This window comes from Mesoplodon densirostris, chromosome X (genome assembly GCF_025265405.1).
Source record: "Mesoplodon densirostris isolate mMesDen1 chromosome X, mMesDen1 primary haplotype, whole genome shotgun sequence".
In the NCBI taxonomy this organism is placed as follows: Eukaryota; Metazoa; Chordata; class Mammalia; order Artiodactyla; family Ziphiidae; genus Mesoplodon; species Mesoplodon densirostris.
The window spans coordinates 42,964,584-42,988,597 of NC_082681.1; the positions used below are offsets into that span (position 1 = coordinate 42,964,584).

The following is a 24,014-nucleotide window of genomic DNA, read 5'->3' on the forward strand; positions in this document are numbered from 1 at the left end:
GAATCAGAGAGGGGCTCTAAAGCCATGCCCAGCGTTTCTAGAAGTCTCCTTTCCAGGCTGCAACACCTCCAAGAGAAATCGATTTGCCTTTGGAACAGCTTCCCTCTTCCCTTTCTCCCTCTCTATCCTGCTCAGTAAGAGGTATCATTGGGTGTGATGACAGAGAGGAAGACCACAGGGGACACTGACAAAGCTAATGCTGGCCTTGCCTTCCTTTGGCCATCAGAGGTTTGATAGTACAGATGGCCACCTGCTTCAGAGCTATTCACCTGGAGGCGTGTGGCAGCTCAGCCCCTGGGCTTCTTCTATTCTAAGTCAGTTCCTTTGCTTCTCTATGTGGAGCCTCCTTCATATGCTTTGAGGCCGCCTATCCTTTCCCACATCTGTGGTGGATTGCCTTCTAATTCCTGTGGACGTGATGAGATGTAAACGTGGGCCTGTCACGACGTTCGTGATGAAGAGATCATGAGGTGAGAGGGTGGGTGTAGGTACACGGCCCACGGGGTGCTGGTCATCCATCAGGAGTGTGTTTCTAGGGGCTTCCCTGGTGGTCCAGTGGTTAGGACTCCGCGCTTCCACTGCAGGGGGCCCTGCAGTGGATCCCTGGTCGGGGAACTAAGATCTTGCAAGCTGTGCAGCGTGCCCCCAACAACCAAAAAAAAAAAAAAAAAGGAGTGTTTCTACTCTCAAACTCCTTGCTCTAGATCACATGTGACTACGCCGTAAACCAAGACAGCCTTGAAGAGAGAAGAAAGAGTCAAGTGGCAAGGCAAGTGGATGGAGCCATCAGCACGTGAGGAGGGTGACTCCTGGGTGGTCAGTCTCAGCTTCCGCCCGTGATGTTTGGGTGCAGGGATGGGGAAAGCCTCGGATCTAATATGTAGAGTACCTGTTCTTTGGGTCTCCCCCTTCTCCTCCTACTTTGGTTCGGGGCAGCAGCATCTGGACTGGGCCGATTTGTCCTGAGGCCCCTGTTTGTGTCATCACCAGGACAGCCCTGAGGGGTGGCTGTACTGAGTTGCCTAACTGGGAAGCCTTCTGTTTGGGGGCAGCACTTGACCCTGTTCTTAGTGATCGTCCCCTCCTATCTCCAAGCCTCCTGCTGGACTGCATTCCGGGCCTGCACAGCCTTTCCTACCCAAGCCTTCCTTGGCCTCTTACTTCAGGCAGCTCTGTCAATGCCGACTCTGATGGACAAAGAAAGGGTTTAGCTTCATTTTCCACCTCCACTTTCAACTAAGCCAGAACACCCGTGCATCTCTCTTAGATCGCTGTAGCTCTAAAGCTTTGCCTTAGATCCAATGCAATTCTCGCATTGGCTCTATGTATTGCTCGTTTGCTATTTTTATCTTACGTTCCTTGATCAACTCAGACACAAGGTATTGTCACAGGCATCCTTTGTGGGACAGGCCCATCTGAAGGCCAGCTGTCTTTTCCACTGTCTTGTGCCACGTAGGACGCAGTGGTACAGCATGGGCTCCTGGTAAACCAGGCGCTGGCAGAATGGGGTGAGCATTCCTCCATGTCTCCAGGGTCCAAAGGGCCTCTGTTACACTGAAAACGGAGACTGAGCCCTACCTGCCTTGATCATTGGAGGTGGAAGAGGCTGGCTAGCGGGCCTGGAGAAGACCATCTTCCTGGAATCCAGCAGGAGGCGGCAGTACCCCGCAATCAGGCAGGCAAAGTTGGTGGCTTCAGGCCACTCCATCAACAGCACCAGAGGCTGGGGGAGACATGGGACCAAATGTGAGGACACAGGAAGGAGCGGAGCAGGTGCGTGTCCAGGAGAACAACAGCAAAGGCAAGATGACTTGCGTAGTTATGAGAACATACTTTCTGAACCCCAAATTAAGGCACACAGCCTGACAAATAATTTCTTCTGATTTGACAATTTATTTATAGTAAACTCTTACCCAGGTATCAAAACTAAATCAACCACATTTAATGAACCACTTTTACTGAAAAAGACTAAAATAATATAGCATCACATGACTGCTGTGTGGCTGTTTGGGTTTTTGGGGGCTCAGCAGATGTGCAGGCCTGCCAGGAGAGCAGGGCTGAACCTGGGAGTCTAGGCTAGGTTGGGGAACATCCTTGACAGGAAGTTCCTCAAGTGCACAAACTATCTCTTGCTCATCGCTATAACCCGCTATGGTACCCAGAACAGCTCCCCGGACATGGACACTGTGCAATCTGGTTCTCACTGTGTCTTCTGGGCCACAAAGTCTTTATGGTCTGCAGTCCTGCTCAGACCTTCATGCTCTCCCCGTTTTCCTCTGTTTCCCAAAGTTCACTTACGATGTTAACTGGTGCTCCTTAAAAGAGTTCCTTGGTCAAATATGTGGTGAAACGCTGAGTTAAACGAAGCTACGCAGATAGTTATACCTATGGGAATTCTCAGATCCTTTAATATATTAACGTGCACTGTGAAACTTCAAGAGGGCTTTAGTATTCCAACTTTTTCCAATTATTTGATGGAAAAATCTATTTTCATAGAACATCTCATGGTAGTAGGGTTGCTTTTTCTGTTTTTTGTTTAACCCACGTTGGAAAATACTAGCATACCCTGTTGACTTCTGTTCCTGACCCTAAATCAGTCAAATTAATCTTGGTGTTAGCTAGTTGACTGCTTCAGAGACCTGGCAATGATATACCAAAAAAATCAGCAGCTTTTTAAGAAACCTTCCCAATATCTGCATTGTAATTTTATGGTTTGAAAATAAAACTGGGTCAGACTGAAGTCAGCCATGAGAGTATTCTCCCTGCCGTAGGGCAGTGGCCTCCAGATAAAGACCACTGAAGACTGGCTGAAGAGGGAGCCATGGGGTTGTGGGTCATCTCATCTTTTGAGGGTTCTCGGACCAGGCATTAAGAGCTAAAAGAATTAAGAGCAGGGAATGAGTCTCTTCTCTGACTAGTGAGGGGTGAGGAGTGATTAGGGCCCCCACTAGGGTACTGACAGTAAAAAGGGACATAATGAAGACTTGATGGAACTTGGTCACCAACTAGACTAGCCTTCTTTGGCCGGATCATCACCTTGGGAACAATTCTGAATCCAAACCAGCTCAGCTTTTAGCTAAAGTTGTACCAGTTTTCTTTGCTATCTCTCAGGATCCTGACACATAGCTGGAGTTGAACATTTTCAGTTTATATAGACCAGGGGTTGGCAAACTTTTTCTGCAAAGGGCTAGATCATAAATATTTTAGGCCTTGTGGGCCACACAGGCTGTGCTGCAAGACCTCTGCTATTGTAGTGTGAGAAAAGCCATAGATCATCTGTAAGCTAAACAAATGGATGTGATGGTATTCTAAGAAAACTGTTTCCAGAAATAAGCAGTGGCGGGTCAGGTTTGCTTCATGGGCCATAGTTTGCCACCTGATCTAAGAGAAAAGCTTCTTTCCAGTTAAATACAATTGTCTGTATTCATTTTCAAACCTCTCAGCTTGTTTCATTTGTCAACAGTGATCTCCTTGTCCACTGGAAATTCTTCTCTTGGCTTCTGTTTCTGAGAGGTGACACTGTGCTCTGGTTCTATAATCTCTGACCACCTCCATCTCTCTCTCTTCTTCTGCAACCTCCCCACCCGATGTCCCAGGCTCAGTGCTCAGCCCTCAGTTCTCCACGAGGGCATCAACTTTCACTTTTGAGCTGGGGATCCCAAAGTCACCATCTCTGGCCTATTTCCCCCTTGAACTCTTCCTATCTCAGAGCTCGTACAGTGCTGGGTCTATATCATACAATCTCGTGCTGGATCGAATCCTATCTTGAGTTGTTTAATAGATATTGTTCATCCAATTATACAGCACACCACGGTAAGGCATTCGGATTCTGCCCCACAGGAAATGAGTTAGTGATGCTCGTATGGAACTCATTCAATACCATCAGGAAGAAAAAGGAACCATCTGTACTCGGAAGAGCAATGGCTCCTTTCTCCAGTGAGAAAGGGACCAGGGATGAGATGTTACCTTTGGGTCATCATTTGGAAGGGGCACAGGGGATGTTTGTACCTCCAGTTAATGCATGCTTCTCAATCACAACAGAATGGTCAACTCTGGGTACAACAAAATAGAGACAGAAGGGGAATAGAATGGGGGTGGGGGGAGAATAAGATGCCCTTCCTTTCTGCCTCACCCCCTACCACCAATGACAGAGGTTTGGGTGCGGATAGCTGCTACCACCATTACTATGAGGTCCCAAGACCTGCTAAGCTGGCCTCCAGAGCATTCACAGACATCATGGCCGTCCCCACTGCCACTGCTTTATTTCGGACCCTCAATGTCTTCCTCCAAGGCCAAAACTTCTCAAGGTATATGTGAGTGGGTCACAAGTGTGCTGAGATCCTGAGCCCCTCAGCCTCTGGGTCCTGTTGCCTCTGGCCACAAGGTGCTTCATCTGTTTATTCCAGTGGGCCGTACAAATTGTGGTATTTTCATGATATGGAAAAGGTGGGGACACACTAACCTCAAGACCTTCAATAGCCTCCTGATCGGCCTCTCTGCTTCTAGGCTCTACCCACTTCACCTCCATACTGCTGCCTGAGTGTCTTCCTAAAACACAACTCTCACTTAAAATCTTTAATAGCCCATCACCTAAAACCCACTGCCTTCCAACGTCATACAAAGCCTCTTGTGACTCAACCTATAGCTCCAAGCATATCTCCCACTAACTCTGCCCTCCTCCTTCCACTGTCCCTCACCATATGTCCAGCAACACCACATCATTTGCAGGGTGCTAGAGAGGCCTTGTTGTTTTACCCATTCATACCTTAACCTATGTTGTTCCCTCTGACTGAAATGCTCCCATGCCCCACTCTGTACACCCAGCAAGCTGCTACGCACTGGCTAGATGGCTCATGGACCACGCGACCCGTTGAGAGATGCAGCTGTGCATCCCAGAATGGGGCCACCAAGGGTCCTGCCCTCGTGGAGTTTATAAACCATCAGGAAATAAGACATAATGAAGGGAACTTCCTGGCAGTCCAGTGGTTAGGACTCAGCGCTTTCACTGTGGTGGCCTGGGTTCAATCCCTGGTCGGGGAACTAAGATCCCACAAGCCTCGTGGTGTAGCCAAAAAACAAAAAAAAAAGACATAAATGAAATAATCACACAGAGGAATATGATTACAAGGTATGATAAGCACTATGAAGGAAAAGTAGAGAGACCTACCAGAACAGAGAATATCCTGGACTGGGGTATGGGTGGATGGGTGGGTGTGAATGTGTGCATGTGTGACTACTTTGGTTTCAGAAGCTGGAGGGAGCTTCTTTGAGGAAATGGCATTGGCTGACAAACAGAATGAGAGACCACTGGACCAAAGCACAGGCTGACTGGCTGACTGACTGATGGACAGACTGGCAGACTAGCTGGCTGCAGAGTAGCCTGACTCACTGATGTCCTGGCTGACGAGCTGTCTGCAGGACAGGCAGAATGCCTACCAGCCTGACATCCTGACTGGTTAGCTGCCTGGCTGGCTGGTCTGCTGGCCGATGGACAGATCAGAGGCTGAGTGCCTAACTGGCTGATTGACTTAACTGTCTGCCTTCAATTTCCCCTCTTCTCTCTTACCCCAAATACGGCCCAATGTCGGTGAAAAAACAGCATGAAGGCAAAACCTTGTGCCCAGAGAGGGCTGAACACAGCCCGAACTGGTTCAGCACAGCACATCAGCAGCCTCTCGTCTGCATCCACCCACAGCCCACTGGGCCCCAGCACCGGCCAAATGCAGGTGGCAAAAGGGACACAGAAGCAATTTTTGCCAGCAAGGGTAAAAATCAAATCAAAGGCAGGCAAGCAAAGAGACCGGATAGGTTTTCTTAGAAACCTTCAAAACCAACATTTTATTTTAAATAGAATTTTAATGATCATGACGTCTAATGTAATGCTTGTCCCGACAGAAAGCACGAGAGCAATAAGGCTCAAACACGAGAAGAGGAGACACACTGGACCGCAAGAGATCCCTTGGGACTTTCCTTTGATGGTTTCTTTTCCTCCCTTACGGGCTTCTGTGGTAATGGGGTACGGTAATGGCCCAGAGCTCTCTCAGTCCCAGACTGTGCTGTCTCCTGAAGAAAGATATGTGCATATGCTACCACATGTTTGCCCCACTAAGAGCAAGTAAGCTGAGTGAAAACTGTACCTAAATATGCCCAGGCCATCTTCAAATGGAAAAGGAGAAAAGGAGAATGGAGTTGGAGGCATGGCCAGCCCTGAGAAGGTACAGCAGGCATTGATTGGACATGCTCTAGCCCCATCTCCTTCCTGGGGTGCCCTGGGAGCTCAAAGGCAGCCAGCACTTTGGGATGCCAGCTAGGGAGGGGACTGGCTTTGGGGTAGCCTTACCTCATGCTAGCATCCCTGAAAACAGGAAAAAAAAAAATCGGAATCCAGGGGCCTGGAGGAGTAAGCGTACAAGATGACGGTCCTTGAGTCCCAGGGGACCAGTACCTTTGAGTTCTTGCCTCCACAGCACTCACTCAGCAAAGTGCAACCTTCTCGTAGCCCCCTCCATGCACCAACACGATGTCCTGTTTATCCTGCGATGTAGGCTCTCACCTCTTCACCCACCCACAATTTGGACCGTCCGTGTGCTGTGTGCACAGCACTGTTGTTCAGTGCACTCAGGATATAGGCAGCAGGCAGTAAGGGTTAGGTATGACTTGTGCTTTGTGTGTGCAAGACAGGAATGTGTAAGGGGATACGCATGCACTCTTAGTGACTCTGTTTCATCCTCACTCTTTCTTTTCCATTACCACTGCTATTCCTCCAGCACAGGCCCTGCCCTTGTCACTTCACTCCTGCACTAGCACTACGATCCCCTCCCCGCCTCCCTGGCTTGGCACTAGCCTTGCAAACATCCACCTGGTACACTGGTCCCAGTCAGCTTTCATCCTGTCACTCCCCTCTTCAAGGGCCTACAGTGGATTCCCACTATTCTATCACATTGAATCTCAATTCCTCGGACTGGCCTTCGAAGCTTTTCACCAGCTTGTTCTGCCCACTGCCAATCTCTCTCCAATCTCTTTTCTCATTATTCTCCTCTCCAGCCAAGCAACTATGCTTATCGACCTGCACATATGGCTTACTTATTTCTGTGCTTACTCTCTTCCTGTGAACACATCCCACTTCTCTCTGCTAATCCATGCCTATCACTTCAAGATCCAGCTTCAAATATCCTCTTGTGGGAAGCCAGTTCTGGTTAACCCCTTCATCTTCTTTTGTTCCATGTTCCACACCACACTTACCTACAAAATTTTACTTCATATGAACTTCTCCTCATTGTTGTTTTGCTTTGGCAAAAATAACAGGTCTCGTTTGTTGACGACTTACTCTGTGTCAGGCAGTGTCCTAAGACGTTTTACCTACATTTTCTCATTTAATCCTGAACGACAACCTTTGGAGGAAGGCACTCCATTTTGCAGTTGAGGAAATCAGAGTTCAGAGAAGTTAAGACACCTTTTCAAGGCCACACAGCTAGGAAGTGGTAGAGCTGGGATTTGAACCTGGTCTGTCTGATTCCAGAACTCCATACATGTTCCAATGTGGTGTGATTAAGGCAGGCCACGTGCCTTTGTGAGTCTCCCCAATAAGAGTGAGACCCCTCCTGGGCAGCATTCATGTCCACAACTGTGGCCAGATCACTCCTAGAAATGAGAATAGTGTTCCTCACTCAGGCAACATCCACTGACCCTGCTTGGGCTGGTTCCTCCCAGAGCTTTGGACCCAGAGGTCAGTGGTTCTCAAACCTGGCTGTACTACAGAATCACCTGGGAACTGAAAAAGAAATAAATCCTGACGCTCAGGCTGCACCTGACCAATTAAATCACAATCTCTGGGAGTAGGGTCCAGTCATCTGTATTTTTAAAAAGCTCTCAAGGAAATTCTACTGTGTAGCCGACATTGAGAATCACTCGTAGAACATAGGAGACTTGGTTGGAAAGCTGTTTCTCAGTTTTAAACCCTTTTTATTTCTCAGGAAGCCATATCTCCCCTGCATGTCTTGTCTTTCCTCCCACGCTTCCCTACCTGTCCGTTTGGCTTCTTACCCGGCAGCATCTGAGGAGGGCAGCAATCATTGGTTGAGGAAGTGGCCACAAGCCAATTAAATACCAGCTCCGGGCAGGTTCCTAAACCAATGGGAAGCCTGTGAATCACAGGTGGAAAACTTAACATATTAAAGCTTCCTGGGTTTCACAAAGACACAAATAAATAATTTGCTCTTTTAGAAACAGCAAACATTCCACCTGTTAATCTGCTAACAATATCTCCCCCTGGGAAATCCTTTAAGAAAGGAAACTTGCACCTCCTCTAAGAGCATCCGCCAGCTGGCAGGCAGGCCTTCCGCCACCCACACTGGTCACTGGGTGTTCAAACAGGAGAGCCATGGAGGAGGCGGCTGACCACGGCTGTCAGACTCTGCACAGGCGACAGCTGCTTGCCAGTCTGAATGAGCTGATCTATGGGAAAGGTTCTAAGATTCGAGAAGAGCTGGACTCTGGGAGGTGAAATGGGGACGAGGTTCTGCCTGCTCCGTCTCCCCAGGCCCCCTTGGTTCTGTTCACATACTCAGACACCCTCTCCTCCATGGATCCAAGTGTGCACGCCTACGGCAGGGCTCCCTAGCTGACGTGCACATATCCCTTCAGCCTCGGGGGCAGCCAGGCGGGGCCTGGGGTGGCCAGAGTCCCCGGAGCTGGTCCATTTAACCCAGTGTCCCGCCTGAATATAATTTTCTCTGTGTGCTGTGACACGAGAAAGATTGGGAAGCAATGGACTGGGAGGTAGCTCCAAGTTCCCCAATCCCCCTGCCCATTGCTGAAAACCTGTCGCAGGTTGATCAGGCATTTTCTAGCCTTCCCTAGCACCGCCTGACCTTATTATGGGGTCAAGACAGTGTCCCAGAGGGTTGAGAACAGAAAGAAAGATGAGCCCCCAAAGGCCCAGGGTCTGAACCACTTCAGAATCACTGAACCTCACCTAATGGGTTGACACTCTGTTTCTCAAGTTTACTTCTTCCTCTGTTCCCAAGGCCTGTTCCTGGCAAGAAGTAGCCCCTCGAAGCCGCGCTTACCTTGGCATCCATGATGCTGGTCTCCACCCGGGCCACGCCCTGGTTCTCCCGGAACAGCTGGATCTTGCTGATCTTGCTGAACTCGGACAGCACAGTGGTGAGGTTGGTTTTGAGGTCAATAACATGGCTGATGCCGTGACGGGGTCCCACTAGGAGGGTGGTGGCCGACTGCTTCTCATCCTGGTGCCCCGGCGTGGCGGGCAGCATTCAAAGAAAGAAGGGCAGAGGAAGTGAGGAGAGGAGGCGGGAGGAGGAAATAGAAAACAGGCATTGGACCGGTTCTGCTGGAAGGTCTGGAAACATCTGGAGCTCAGTGCCAGGGCCAGAGGACAACCTCGAGGGGAAAATGGTCTGGGACGCCCCTGTTCTCAGGCCAGGGCCCCGGATCATCGGTCCAAATGGACACATTAGCCTCAGCAGAAGGGAGATTGAAGAGGGCAGCAGCAGGGCTGGTTCTAGCAAAATCGTCAAATAGGTTTATTTTGGTGCCTCTGAAGCACCCTCTTCCTACCAAGCCCCAGGGATTTTCCATTTGTTGCCTTGGGCCACTCAAGTCTCCCACCTGGTGCTCTGTCTGAACAGGTGGCATCCTGTGTTTGGTCTTTACCCTCCCTCACCAACAGCCACTTGAACTTGCACTTCTCACCTGGTGCTAAAAGCTGAAGTGACAAAGTAACTCTGCCCAAGGTGTTAAAGGTTGACTGGTTAACACTTAATGACTGGAGGGGTGGAGGGGGACCTCCCTCCCTAAGAAGATATGTGCCCTTTAATAGGCACTACAGCAGTCTTACCCCATAGGAATGACCTATAAGAATTTCAGCAGTGGGCTTTCCGTAATCCTCAAATCCCAGTATGTAAATGGCCACCTCTGCGCCTGATGGACTGGATTCCCTTAAGTGGTCGTGACAGGCTCCTTGGCGCCATCAAGCCTGAGCCCTCTGCCGGCCCATTCCCTGGCATTGACATCATCCCGAGGAACCTATTCCATCTGCTCTAGATACTTCGATAAGCGGCTTTCCATCAGTTGCCCCACGAGCATGACAGCGTGTTCCCCAGAGCATGACAAGCACCTGGATCCAGTCAGCAAGATGATTTGAATTTCCTTTCACCAAAGCTCACTAGGGTAAACTAGCCTGGGGCACAGTCTTAGGGGGACCACTTGTGCCCCGCTGGAGAGGAGCATTGCTATAGTGAAGGCCCTGGCAGGGAGAGGGGACATCTGGGCTAGGGGATTGAGGGAATATGGGTAAGAGCAATGAAACAGGGCAGGGGTCGGCAAACTCTGGCGCACAGGCCAAATCCAGCCCTCTGCCAGTTTTTGTTCAGCTCACGGACTAAGAACGGTTTTATACATTTTTAAATGCTTGATAAAAATTCAAAAGAACCGTATTTTGTGACATGTGAAAATCACACGAAATTCACATTTCAGTGTCGGTAAACGAAGAGATGTTGGAACACAGCCAGGCCCATTTGTCTATGCATTGTCGACGGCTGCTTTCATGCTGCAATGGCAGGGCTGAGTAGTTGCGACAGGGACCTTCATGGCCTGCCGGCCAAGCCTAAACTATTCACTTATCTGGCCCTTTATAAAAAAAGTTTGCTAACCTCTGAAATTGAGAAAAGGGGGCACAAAAGAGCCTAGAGGGATACTGTAAACAAATATAGCCTCCTACTTTACATTTTATCTTTTCTTTTTGTCCGCATTGCACGCAGCTTGCGGGATCTTAATTCCCCAACCAGGGATCGAACCCGGGCCCTGGGCAGTAACGGCGCGGAGTCCTAGTCACTGGACCGCCGGGGAATTCCTGAATTTTTTTATTTTATTTTTTTGCCTCCTACTTTAACCATTTAACCAGAGGCGGGACCAGAGCACCACGGGAGGGAAGAGGGAGAAGAAGGAGGAAAAGGACAGAGCATGAAAGATCCAGTGGAGTCCCTCCTGTCCCCCCAGCCAAGGACAAGCGCCCCCGAAGGGCTCCCTCCCCCTCACTGCCCTCACTGACCAGGCCCACAGTGTTGAACAAAACGCCCGTGAACGTCGGAAGTTCATTCAGGATTCGAAGATACTGGAGTTTGGCCTGAATTGCAGAGCCCTGTGGAAACAACCGACTCAGAAGTATGAGAAAGTTGAGGTGCACAGGAAAAGCAAACCCATGTTCGCAGGAAGGAGGGTCAACAGCTTAGGACAGGCACTAGTCAGACCAGTCAGCAAGCCCCACTGTGGGACACTCGGGAGAACCACAGGAAGGTTCCAGTTTGGACAGCTCTTGCCAGACTCTAGCATCCCATCTCCCTTCCTAAACCCTCCTCCTATCCCCTGATCCTCATTCCTGAAGAATCCAGCTTACTCATTTTGTTCCTCGGTTCATTTCGACGCCTTTCCCCAACTCCAACACCCCACAACATCTATACCTCTCTCCTGAGATCCCTGATGGCCACTAGGTACTGGCCCTCCCCAACTAGGGGTCGCACTCAGTACCTTTATCCTGAGCACCTCTAAGTCTCGAGCCTGCTCTTCTTCTGGCAGAAAAGTCTCCATCAGTGGTACCCACATCCCCTGGGCACTTGAGCCAGAAACCTGTGAGTCACACTGGACTCCTCCCTCAGCCTCTCACCTGAGGGCCACCAGTCACCAGATCATCTTGATTCTACCTCCTAACTCCCTCTCCACCCTACCCATCCCTCTTCTCTAGCCCCGCGGTCATTGCCTGGATGTCCCCCACTTGCATCACGGTGGCAGCTGGGTTACCTTCAGTACTAACACTCCTTTCCCTCCACCCCTCTGCATTTGCAGTTAGAGGGAGCAGCCTAAAACATAATCACACCACTGGCCGCTTAAACCCTTCAGTGGCTCCGTGCTGCCTACAGGGTGAAGGATAACCCCTTTCCACGGCACACGAGGCCCTCTGGGAACAGGTTCCTGCCAACCTCTTTGGCCTCCTCTCTTGCCCGCACCCCACTCAGGCAGCTTCCTTGAACCCTCCGCGCTGGTTTATGCTGATCTCTTTGGATCTCCCTGCCTGGGAAAGTCTTCCTCCCCGCAACTCATCTAGACAAACGTCTATCTGTCCCTTAAGACCCAACTCTGGCATCAAATGCACCGATTCCTGGCCTTTTCCATCTCCTTCAGGCTGGGCTGGCTGCTGTTCCTCCACGCTTCCAGGGCACCTGCACTGGTCGCACTGTGTTGTGACTGCCTCTTGTTTCCCCACCAGCCTGTGCCTGACTTGAGGGCAGAGACCGGGCCTTCTTCATCTTTGTACCTCCAGCCCAAGCACTGGGGGTGGGGGGCGCTCAGAAAAAGTGTTTGCTGAGGAGATGGTTGGGAGCCCTGAAGCTCTCAGCTGGGAAGAAAACAATCTGATTAAATATGCACAGCAAGGTAGGAATGGCTTAACTCTCCGGGGACATCTGCATCTTAAAAGAGAAGCTAGTTGGTAATGCAGGGAATCTGGCATGGGTGGAATATAAGGGGGCAACTGTGTCCAGTGTCTCCATCTGCATGTGGATTCTGGTGCCCCTCACCACCCGCCTGCCTCCTAGGCAAGTAGACTGAGCCTTGCAAGCCTGAGAAGGGCCTGCGGGGCTGGGAAGGCAGGGAGTGGGAAAGTGCAGGAGAGCACAGCAGTGACCTGAGTCCTCCACCTGCCACCCGGCGACCCATTCTCCAGGTCAGGCCTTGTCCCATGGGGCTGGGCTTTTATCTCCCAGAATTCCCTGTACCAGGGCTGATGAATTAGAAAGCTGATGAGGGACAGAGCAGTCGTTTCCATGGGAAACATGTCTCCCCAGGGTCCAGTGCTGTCCACACGACAAGTGCTTCATCAGCACTGACTAAATGGGTGGAACGACCCAAGAATATTCTCCTCCTGCACCTTTGTCCCTTTGCTTTGAGGACCCTGGGCTCTCCCAGTGACTTGCCACTGAGCAGTCTCTGGGGGTGTCTCAGGCTTGGGGAAAACCCCTCTCCACAAGCATGCCCCATATCTGGCCAAGCTAGATGTGTATCCAAGTCAAAAACAGTGGGGAGGGTTCCCCAGAAGACCACACCTGCTTGGAAACCACACAGGAGTCCCCCAGGGCCACTAGTGCCCGAGCAGGGTGCCCGGTGGCCTACTCTGGATACCTTGGTGCTGCTGGAAGGATGTGTTTGGTGCGCCTTCAGCTGCTGAGAGAGAGATTTCCGGAGGTTCTTCTCTTTGATGCCCTGTAGGAGGGAGGGGGGAAGAAAGGGTTCCAGGCCCCACTCCTTCCTAAAAGCAGAAGAAAAGTAAGAAATTAGAGAGACAAGGTGAGACAGAGAAAGCAAAATGGTAAGACAGAAACTAGCTGAAATCTGAGACAGAGATGGAGGAATGGAGATTAGGAGAGAGAGAGACAGAGAGGGGCCGGAGGCAGGCGAGTAACATTGGCCACAGTTCTCTAGTAGAAGCTGTAGCTCAAGGGCATCCTGGTCTAGGTGTGAGGAATTCCAGTTCTCACTCCCATCCCAGGCCCACATTCCTAAAAAGCAGAGCACAGCTCAACCACTGCACCTTCTCCCTACACAGCTATTTGCCCCCATCCTGAAGGGCCCTGGCGCAACTCACTCCACATTCTTGAGTGAGATCTTCTGACTAGGTCGAGTAGCTGAGACAGTGATATAGATGTGGAGGGCAGCAAGGCCCAAAAGCATCTCTGGCTTGGGGTCCATTCCAAAGCGTTCTCGGATGACATCGTTCCGACTCTGTGAGAGAGGGCAGTCCAAACCCGTCAGTTAAAGGAGACGTTCCCTCCCCCCCCCACCCCCCCCCACGGACTCCCTTATATCCTAGAAGAAACTCGTGGTGTAAGTAAGCATCCTAGATCAAGCGGAAGAGGAAGATTCTGCCCTTGGGGAAGAGGTAACAGAGGAACCTCAGGTCTCAGAGACACCATTTGCTTCATTCAGCGGATATTGGACAGCCCCCTTCTCAGTGACAGGTACACACAATGGCAAGGCACAAATGGTCAGAACATCTAGGGCGCTGCAAAAGTGAGACATGGCACCACTCCCTTTCTTTCCTCCTGTTACAAGAGACCTTTCTGCCTTTTCTCTGGGGCCTATACTCACCGCCCCCCAGTCCCAGCCATCGGAGGCTCCTCTAGCAGCTCAGATGGGAACAAAGGAAGAGAGACACTGGGAGGGATTCTCTACAGGTCTCTGGCCCAGAAGCCCACAGTGAGAGATGGATTGCACAGATGGGGCAGATATTCTTTCCTTGGGGTCTGAAGATCAAAGCAGTGATGAGTCAGTCTTCCCTATGCTATCCTAAAAAGGGTCTCCTGGAACTACTGGCCCAAGGTATGTCAACCCCCAAACCCTGAAGGTCAGAATCCCAGCTATCAAGGATTCAGCCTTGGTTAGACCAGTTGCCCATTGTGCTGAGGTAAAACCAGGATGAGCTAAGAGACTAGAGAGCCACAGTGGTATCACTACAGCGTAGGAGAGAGTGTAAAAGGAATGCTCCATCAGTGATCATCTATGCAGAAAATCCAATGGAATCTACAAAAAAAAACTACTAGAACTAATGAGTTAGCAAGGTTGCAGGATATAAGATCAATATACAAAACCAACTGTATTTCTACATGCTTGCAACAATCAGAAATTAAAGTTAAAATCAAAACCATTTACAATAGCATCAAAAAAATGAAATAATTAAGGATAAGTCTGTCAAAACATGTGAAAGACCTGTACATTGAAAAGTAGAAAACACTGCTGAGAAAAATTAGAGAAAACCTAAATAGATATATATTGTGTTCATGGGTTGGAAGACTCAAACCAATGTATAGATTCAACACAATCCCAATCAGAATCATGGCAGGTTTTTGGTAGAAATTAACAAACTAATTCTAAAATTCACATAGAAATGCAAAGGACCTAGAATGGCCAAAACAACTTTGAAAAAGAACAAAGTTGGAGAACAAACACTACCTGATTTTAAGACTTATTATAAAGCTACAGTAATCAAAAGAGTGTGATGTTGGCATAAAGATAGACAAATAGATCAATGGAATATAATGGAGAGTTCAGTAATGACCCACACATACACAGACAACTGATTTTTCACAAAGGCGCAAAGGCAACTAAATGGAGAAAGGATGGTCTTTTCAATAAATGGTCCTGGAACAATTGGATATCCATATGGAAAAAAGAAGAACTTTGGGGGGCAATACCTTGTACCACATATATAAGTTAACTCAAAATGGACCACAGACCTAAATGTAGAACCTAAAATGATAATACTTCTAGAAAAAAATAAGAGCAAAATCTTTGTGACCTTGGGTTAGGCAAAGACTTCTTAGATATGACATCATAAGCACAATCCATAAAAGAACAAATTGACAAATTGGACTTCATCAGAATTCAAACTTCTGCTCTGTCAAAGACATTGTTTGGAGACTGGAAAGACAAGTTAGAGACTGGGAGAAAATAATTGCAAATAACATACAAAAGACTTGTATCCAGAATACACAAGTAACTCTCAAAACTCAATAATAAGTAAACAAACAACCCCAATTTAAAAAGTGGGCAAAAGATTTGAATAGACACTTCTCCAAAAAAGCTGCATGATGACAAGGAGGCACATGAAAAGGTGTTCAACATCATCAGTCATTAGGGAACTGCAAATGAAAATGAGAATGAGATACCCCTGCATGCTATTAGAATGACGGAAATTTAAAAAATACTGCTGGGCTTCCCTGGTGGCTCAGTGGTTGAGAGTCCGCCTGCTGATGCAGGGGATACGGGTTCGTGCCCCGGTCTGGGAAGATCCCATATGCCGCGGAGCGGCTGGGCCCGTGAGCCATGGTTGCTGAGCCTGCGCGTCCGGAGCCTGTGCTCCGCAATGGGAGAGGCCACAACAGTGAGAGGCCCGCGTACTGCAAAAAATAAATAAATAAAAATAAAAATAAAAAATACTGCTAACTCCAAGTGCTGATGAGGATGTGGGGAAACTGGGGCTCTAACACACGGCTGGTGCTTATATAAATTGGTACAGCCACCTTGGAAAACAGCATTAGAGTTTCTTCAAGAAATTAAAGATAGATCTACTGTATGATCAAGCCATTCCATTCTTAGGTATTTACCCAAGAGAAAAGAAAGCATATGTCATACAAAGACTTGTACGTGAATGTTCATAGAAGTTTTATTTGTAGTAGCCAAAACATGGAGACAACCCAAATGTCCATCAGCAGGTGAACTGGTAAATTTTTATACATCCATACCATAAAACACTACTCAACAATGAAAAGGAATGAACTACTGATACACACAACAACATGGGTGGACCTCAAAATCATTATGCTGAGTGAAAGAAGTGAGATCAAAGTAAGTGTTCATACCGTATGATTTCATTTGTATAAAACTGTAGAAAACGCAAACTAATCTACAGTGACAGAAAGCAGGTCAGTGGCTGCCTGGAGATGGGAGTATGAGTTGCAAAGGAGCCTGGGGAGGCTTTTGGGGGTGTTGGATGTGTTTAATATCTTGAGTGTGGTGATGGTTTCATGGATATAAACATATGTCAAAACTTATCAAACTGCCATTTTAAATATGTGCGGTTTGCCATGTGTCAATTAGACCTCCCTAAAGCTGTTCAGTATAAAAAAGGAATACAGCTGAACACATCATCACAAAGGGGAGAGAGAGGGTGGACAGGGTCTTGTCACCAAATTCCAAACTATTTGAACTAAACATCCATCTCTGCACACAGCAAACATCCACTCATCTTTCAAGGCTAAGAGCATGCATGTATCACTTCCTCTGTGAAGCCTGCATTGTGCCCCTCCCAGGGAGAGTTGGCAAATTGCTTCCTGAGTGCCCCTACTGACATTGTACCCTGCCATCCTCATAATGCCTGTCACCCTGTCTTTATTTGTGCACATATCTGCCTATGAGCTCTAGCGATCTAGGATAGTTCTTTGACCACCTTGATTGCCAGCACCTAGCACAGGGCCTGGCCCAGAGTAAGTGCTCAGCATATGTTTCTGGATGAACTGAATTGGGAACCATCTCCTTAGTGGAGCTCGGGATTGGGCATTGGGACCTCCTGTTACTCCAATGCACTTGTTAAACCAGGGTATGCTGTGAAGATGCCAGAGTTACTGGGGTTGCTTCCTCCTGAAAACTGATAAGATCTGTCTAGACAAACAGACAGGACTTGGAGCCAGAGCCAGCTCAGGTTGCCAGGCCAACCAACTTGACCATGGCCTACAGTGGTAGCAGAAAATGAGAGAGCCTTCAGAGCTACCTGAAGGTTGGAAAAACTTACATAGCGACTTCATTGTGATGGCAGAACAACCTGCCAGCTTGTTTGTCCATTGGTCTGTCTGTCTGTGTATCCCCAAGCCAGACTCTACCTGGATGTACAGGTACTCGAAAGCAGCAGGATCCCGACGCAGCAGCTCCACCGGGTCTTTGGGAAAGAAACTTATCCGGAAGAGGCATTTCATTCCATGATAGTGTGTCCGCTGCACTACCTGAATCCCAGGGGTGAGAGATGGGAGGAAAAGAGAGCTGGGATCAATGGCTGGGTGCCAGGAGTCAGCTCGGCGGCTCTTCAAGGCAGGGCCTGAGGCAGAGCTAGGGTGCTGCTTCCTATTCTGTCTTCCACCTGGCTGATTCCAATTACCATTGGGGAAAGTGGTGAGGAGCTAAGTCTTTTCTGCCCTTCTGACCCCAAGTGACTAGAATTTTCGAACTGCTTATCACGCCTTGGCCTTTATCAGCAACCTAAGGCCCAGGACATGAGGTAGGAAGCAAGGGCTCCTGGCAACTTCTCTGGCTCTTCTTGCTGTGGGGCTAAGGCCTTTGCCTTGCAGAGGGGCTCAGCCTCGAGCAAAGGAAGTTGCTTATGAGCAACCAAATCAAAGACTTAAAATCCCATTTGGAGGTGTAGCTGAAACAAGCTGGCAATATACCAGTAACTGCTGAAGCTGGGATGGGTAACGAGGGTTCATTATCCAATTCCTTCTACTTTGGTGTATATTTGAGATTTTTTTTGTAATAAAAATGCTTAAAAATCCCATTTGGAACAAGAGACCAGTTGGATCCACAAGGCCCCTTGAGGGGCGGGGAGGTGCTTAGGCCTCCCTCCAGGCAGGACACCCACCTTTCCTTCACAGGTGGGAACCTGTGAGTCTCTGGACTGCATCTGGCTGAGAGCTAAACTTGAAGAATTCTTCTTTCCTAAATCCTTTCATTTTTGTGTGTCTGATTTCAGTTTTTGTTTCGCTTCCTTTAGACATTTCTTCCCAGCCGTCCCTCTCCAACCCCTTCCCTCCCTCTCTGGGAATATTTTTTTTAAAGCAACTGAGAAACTATTTATTTATTTGGCCGTGCCATGCGGCATGTGGGATCTTAGTTCCCTGACCGGGGACTGAACCCCCGTCCCCTGTATTAGAGGTGCGGAGTCTCAACGACTGGACCACCAGGGAAGGAAGTCCCCACTCCCTGGGTACATTGATTGGCCCTGGTTGCCTCTCTTACTCTCCATGGTGCATCACCACTGGTGAAATACTATCCAGCAATCCTGGATTTCCTTGGCCTTTTCCCAGAGGCTGGGAAGATAAGACACTTTCTCCTACTCTACTTTGGAACTTGACACGGGTGACATGCTGTCCGTGCTTGGTCCCACTCAGCCCGTTCCCAGCCCACACGTGTCCTAGCCTCAGGGGTCTCACTAGACTCCACTCGCTGACCCTTCCATATTACAGCCTTCACCTGAAGGTAAAGTTTCCCCTCGCAGGAGGAAAAGTCTAGCAGGGCCTCCAGGAGACAGTGGAGTTGACACTGCTCAATTCAGTCTTGCACGCAGTAAATCACCACCCCATGCTTTCCCCACTAGTGACCGCCAAGACTAACAACTGTCATGCCTTTCTTAGGTCACAAGAGACATTTTACAGAGTTTTATTTGGCGGTGCTGTGTGGCTTGTGGGAACTTAGTTCCCCGACCAGGGATTGAACCTGGGCCCTTGGCAGTGAAAGCACAGAGTCCTAACCACTGGACCTCCAGGGAATTCCCAAGAGACATTTTAAAAGGCCTCTGTGGGTGAGTCATAAAGATCTTGATTGAGAATTGGGACTTCTGGGAGCTGGCTGAGCATATCATGATGAATTTTCCAGAAGGAGAGTACCTGGTGGCCTCTTCTCTACTAAAGGCCATCTGCAAAGCTATCAGGCCAGGACAAAGGAGTTACTTACATAAGCCAGGGGCTGCTTGTCCTGGAGAAGCAGGAACTTGTGGTTCTGTTCTGGCCCGGCATACTCAAGGACAAGGGCAAAGTGCTCAATGTACCTCAGGGAAAGCCGGTCCTGTAATGTCACCATGACATCCTGTGGAAGACAAAAGAGCCTTGAGAGAGAGATCCCTTCCAGCTCTAAGATACTCTAAGCACCCAAAATGGGAAAAGGGGACTGAACATTAAGAAAGATAGTCCTGGGGAGAAGGCTGAGGCTGGGAAAGCGGGCCAGACAGAGACATTGGCCTTTATGGTGGCCCAGGCATGGTGCTCCAGGATGATGAGAATGAGCCAGGAGTGCTGTTCAGAGGCCTGGGCCCTGGGGCACACCACAGGTGCAGGGGGTGGAGGGAGGTGTTTCTGAACTTGGCCGGGCCAGGCATATGGCAAAAGAAGGTCATGGCCCTCCCTCCCCCTCTCTCTCCTTTCATTCAACAAATTGTCTCCTGAGTGTGTCCTAAGTGCCAGGCACTGTGTTGGTTCTTCCCTCAGCTTCTCACCTAAGTCAGAATGTTCACTCTGGTTTGTCCGGCAAGTCTTTACTTAGGAACTAACAAAAGCCAAAGCCACAATTACATGATTAAAAGTAGACGATTTCTGGATTCATAACCTAAATTGAATGACTAGAGTTACTGGCAAAATGTTCATCTTTGATTTAGCTGGCTTTTAGAGACGATCAATTTAGCAACTTGAAAAATGCATCCATGCAGAGGAACAATGTCATGTGTTTTATGTACAGTCATGAGTTTGACTGCTTCTGCACTCTGTCTGCTCTGCTGCCCTACTTTTAATATTAGGGTGTCTGGAAGCAGATCCATGGGGGCTGCCCGCATGTCAGTTTTGAGACTTCTACCATCTATTTGCTGTGACTTCAGCATACACCGGCCTCCAGCGTGTGTGTTCGTAGCATTGGCATCGCTCAGCCCCCCGAAGGCCGGGAAGAAGCAGGCTTGGGAACGCGAAGCTCCCTTCCAGCCAGGGCTGCCAAACAAGCCCCTCAGTGAACATTGACAGCCGTTTAGCTATTCAAATGTTAGGCTGGAAATTGGTGGGTACTTGAGAATATCTCTTTGTATTATCCAAGTAGTCACAGAGGCGCCAGTGTTGCTGAAGTGCTGGCAGGGAGAGATGAGGTTTTCTCTGCAGTTCCGCTGCTTTGGGACTGTGGAGGGCCAAGCTGGTGATTGCCAACCGGTGTTACAAGTCTAACAGCTCCCATGCCAGGCTGTCAATTCACCCAGGTACCTCTGTGGGACAAGCGGCCTGGCAGCCTGTCCAAGTTCCAATGAACAGCCAGTGCACCCTCCCTGAAGTCATGGTAAGGTCACAAGCCAGGGGACGCTGCTGTCCTGGAAGGCTGGGGCTACCTGGAAGCACTAACGGCGGTGACACTGCGAGGTGGGAGGACGCTCAGAGGAGCCTCCACGGGCAAAGAGAGGAGTAAATGCTCCAGTGTGGAGACAGATCGACAACGGACATACCGGTCCATGATTTAACACAAAGGAGGATTCTGACACAGAGAGATACCCACAGCTGGAGGCGGGGAACTTAGACACCCCTGGGTGGCCTAGTTTCAATGTCCCTCCCATAGACGGAAAACTTCAATAGTCAAGAGACCATTCTGGGGCACCCTAAGGAGTGTGTTTTGGTCCTAAGTCCCCTGGGGGAACCACCCAGGCCTAAACCTTCCAAAGAAACTCTCGGGTCAATCAACACGGGTGAGGCCCAGGCTTTTGCAACTCGGGCGCTACTGGCACTTTGGACAGGACAATTCATCATTCGGGGACTGTCCCATTCCTTGCAGGACATTTAGCATCTCTGACCCTGAGACACTAAATGCCAGTAGCATGCCAAACCATGGGGATGACCCCAAATACCCTCAGACATTCCCAAAACCTACCTGGGAGCGGGCAGAGCCAACCCTGGCTGAGAACCACTGGCAAGGCCAATTCTGAACACCTGATAACTCCTCTTAGGGAAAGTTTCCTGGCCCCGGGCTTGCTTTATTTATAGGGTTGTCTTAGCCCCAGCAGGGGAACCTCAGGATATTCGTGGGCCAAGGTGGGTTTTCTGGGCAGGCAGCACTGATTGCATGAAAACATTCATTCTGGGGATGGAATTCTCTTTCTGGAAAGAATCCAGAAGAAGCAGGAGCAGATATTTCTATCCCAGAGCAGAGCTAAACCTGGGGGTTAATGGTACATCACCTCTCCTCCTCAGAACTAAGGGAATAACTACAACTTCTAGACGCCCGGCTGAGCCATTAAGAATCAGAGCTCATTAATTGCTCTTCCTGCGAAAGGAATAGCCAAAGGGACTGTTGGTGGACTTTTCAAATCTTGATTCAGTGCTTAAGAGCTGGTTGGTATTTAAAAAGCAAGCCATGGCTAAGCTAATCTCCTGAGAGATGGTTTGTTGATTTCTGTGTGTAAACTTGCGTAGGTGTTATTTTATCAATTTAAGTCACTTTTGCTTTATAAATGGTTTAATGATCTTCACACTCCTTAGCTCCTAAGTCTTGAAGGACGCAGTGTAACACAGACACGAAACAGTGAGCAGATGTGTGCACACACGCACGCATGCACACATGCATGCACATGTGCATGCGTGTACGCATACACACACACACACACACACACAGTCGCTAGCACATAGTTGGGCATTCAGCTTTCCCTCACCACAGTCATCCGAGGACTGTATGTTTTTGAAACAGGGTGCTTCCCTGAAGCAGGAGTTCAAAGGCCAAGACCACCTTGCTCTGGTAGCAAGCGGCTTGGTGCAGACTCAGAGGAACCCAAGGACCAGCAGTGGTGTGTGCTCCAGAGGAGAGCACCTCCTAAGAGAGGACAACACCAATCCAGGAGAGGAGACCCTGTGGGTACCTTAACAGTGGTCCGGCCATCAAACGTGAACGACTTGATCTGCCCGTTTTCTAAGAAAACCTTCAGGACATTGGGGATGAGGAGAAGAGCTTCTTTCTTCATCATCTTCTGTGAACAGGCAGGGAAAGGACAAGGAGGGGGACTCATGTAGAGGGAGGAGGGAAGCCAGAGGAGGGGCATGGAAAGGAAGAGAAAGGAGTGAGTGAAGGAGACAGGAAGCCAAAGGTATGGAAGGACAGAGATACAGAGGAAAGAACCCATCAATGATAATGTTAATGTGGAGACCAGAACCGAATTCTCCAAGAAGACACTGGGCCATATCCAAAGCTCACCCTTCATTCGATGTCACAGCACATCCACAGTCTACTGTGGCTCAAAGCTCCACAGCTCAGAGGGGGCTTGGCCCATAGAGACCACCACACTCTGAAGGGCTGATGGAAGGCCTTAGGAGCCTGCCTCACTCACCTGCTCCTATCTCCTGACTCCTGCCTTTCCACCTGGCCTTTCACACATCGAGATCACTTCCATGTCCATGCCTTTGCTCTGCCAGTCTCCCTCCCTCAAAGCATCCTAGGTCTTCTGTGACCTGGCCCCTGCCTACTTCTCCAGAGTCATATCTTACCATTCCCGGTACCCACAGTGCTCTTTCATGCCTGCATACCTCTAACAACTCATCATTCAGGGACTGCCACACTCCCTGCAGGACATTTAGCATCTCTGACTCTGAGACAATAAATGTCAATAACATGCCAAATCGTTGGGATGACCCCAAACACCCTCAGACGTTCAGAAAAGCTTTCTGAGAGTGGGTGGTACTGACGCTGATTGAGAACCACTGGCAAAGCCCATTAAAAAATATATTTAATTAATTTATTTATTTGGCTGCACTGGGTCTTAGTTGCGGCACACAGGATCTTCATCACCGTGTGTGGGATCTTCAATGCGGCATGCGGGATCATTTAGTTACGGCATGTGGGATCTACTTCCCTGACCAGGGATCGAACCCAGGCCCCCTGGATTGGGAGCACAGAATGTTAGCCACCGGACCACCAGGGAAGCCCCCAAAGCTCATTTTCGAATACCTGGGGCTACAGCAAGCACAGAGGACCGGGGTCTAGCCTTACACTAGTAGTGACCTGGCACACATACACAAATCCAGTAGAGAACAACAATAACACCAAATCAAACCAACAGGTATAAGATAGCTAAGGTTTCCTAGAAGAGGTGAATTGGATTTTGATTTTAAAGGAAGTGGCAGGTGTGGACTATTAGAGAGGCCAGACAAGAACACTCCAGATCTAGGGACTGTCACGAACAAAGTATGAAAACATAAGCAAGTCCTCCTGGGTCAGGGTGTGGTAGGAGGAGGGGGTTAGTGCTATTGTGACATCAGATCATTTCGTGATGGAGTCAAGCCACAGTGGGGAGTGATGGGATCTAAAGTTGGAAAAGTGACTCCCCGGTTCTCTCCCTGATCCCAAGACGCCTCGCTTCCGCCAAGCCCAGAGGCCCTGGATTCCCAGGCTGATGATGCTCAGCGGTGGCTGGTTTTATTTAGCACACTGGGTTGGACTCAGATAATTACTTAATTGATTTTGCTTAAAAATAGAGCTGGCAAGGAACACCCACAGGATTTATTTTTGCTCTGGCTGCTTAATAAAGCCCTGGAACACCAAGAGAAAGGGATGATAGGGTAGCTGGGAGTCACCTGGGCCTGGACTCCCCCGGGACCTGACCAGTGGTGGAGCTGCTACAGTCCACACTGGGATGGTGGTGGTGGGAGTGTATTGTGACATCATTTCCT

At 49.2% G+C, this 24,014-nt stretch overlaps 1 protein-coding gene across 1 annotated transcript in view; it reads right to left on the reverse strand.

Moving 5' to 3' along the window:
* The window catches only part of FRMPD3 (FERM and PDZ domain containing 3), a 57,503-nt gene that overhangs the window by 14,395 nt on the left and 19,094 nt on the right, over positions 1–24,014 (reverse strand). The window contains exons 5-12 of the mRNA XM_060087941.1: positions 22,211–22,318; positions 19,291–19,422; positions 17,448–17,567; positions 13,658–13,794; positions 13,195–13,321; positions 11,072–11,161; positions 9,069–9,248; positions 1,579–1,723 (exon numbers count right to left, since the gene is read on the reverse strand). Coding sequence (XP_059943924.1) covers positions 1,579–1,723; positions 9,069–9,248; positions 11,072–11,161; positions 13,195–13,321; positions 13,658–13,794; positions 17,448–17,567; positions 19,291–19,422; positions 22,211–22,318 — 1,039 coding nt within the window. The remainder of the gene's footprint in view (positions 1–1,578; positions 1,724–9,068; positions 9,249–11,071; positions 11,162–13,194; positions 13,322–13,657; positions 13,795–17,447; positions 17,568–19,290; positions 19,423–22,210; positions 22,319–24,014) is intronic.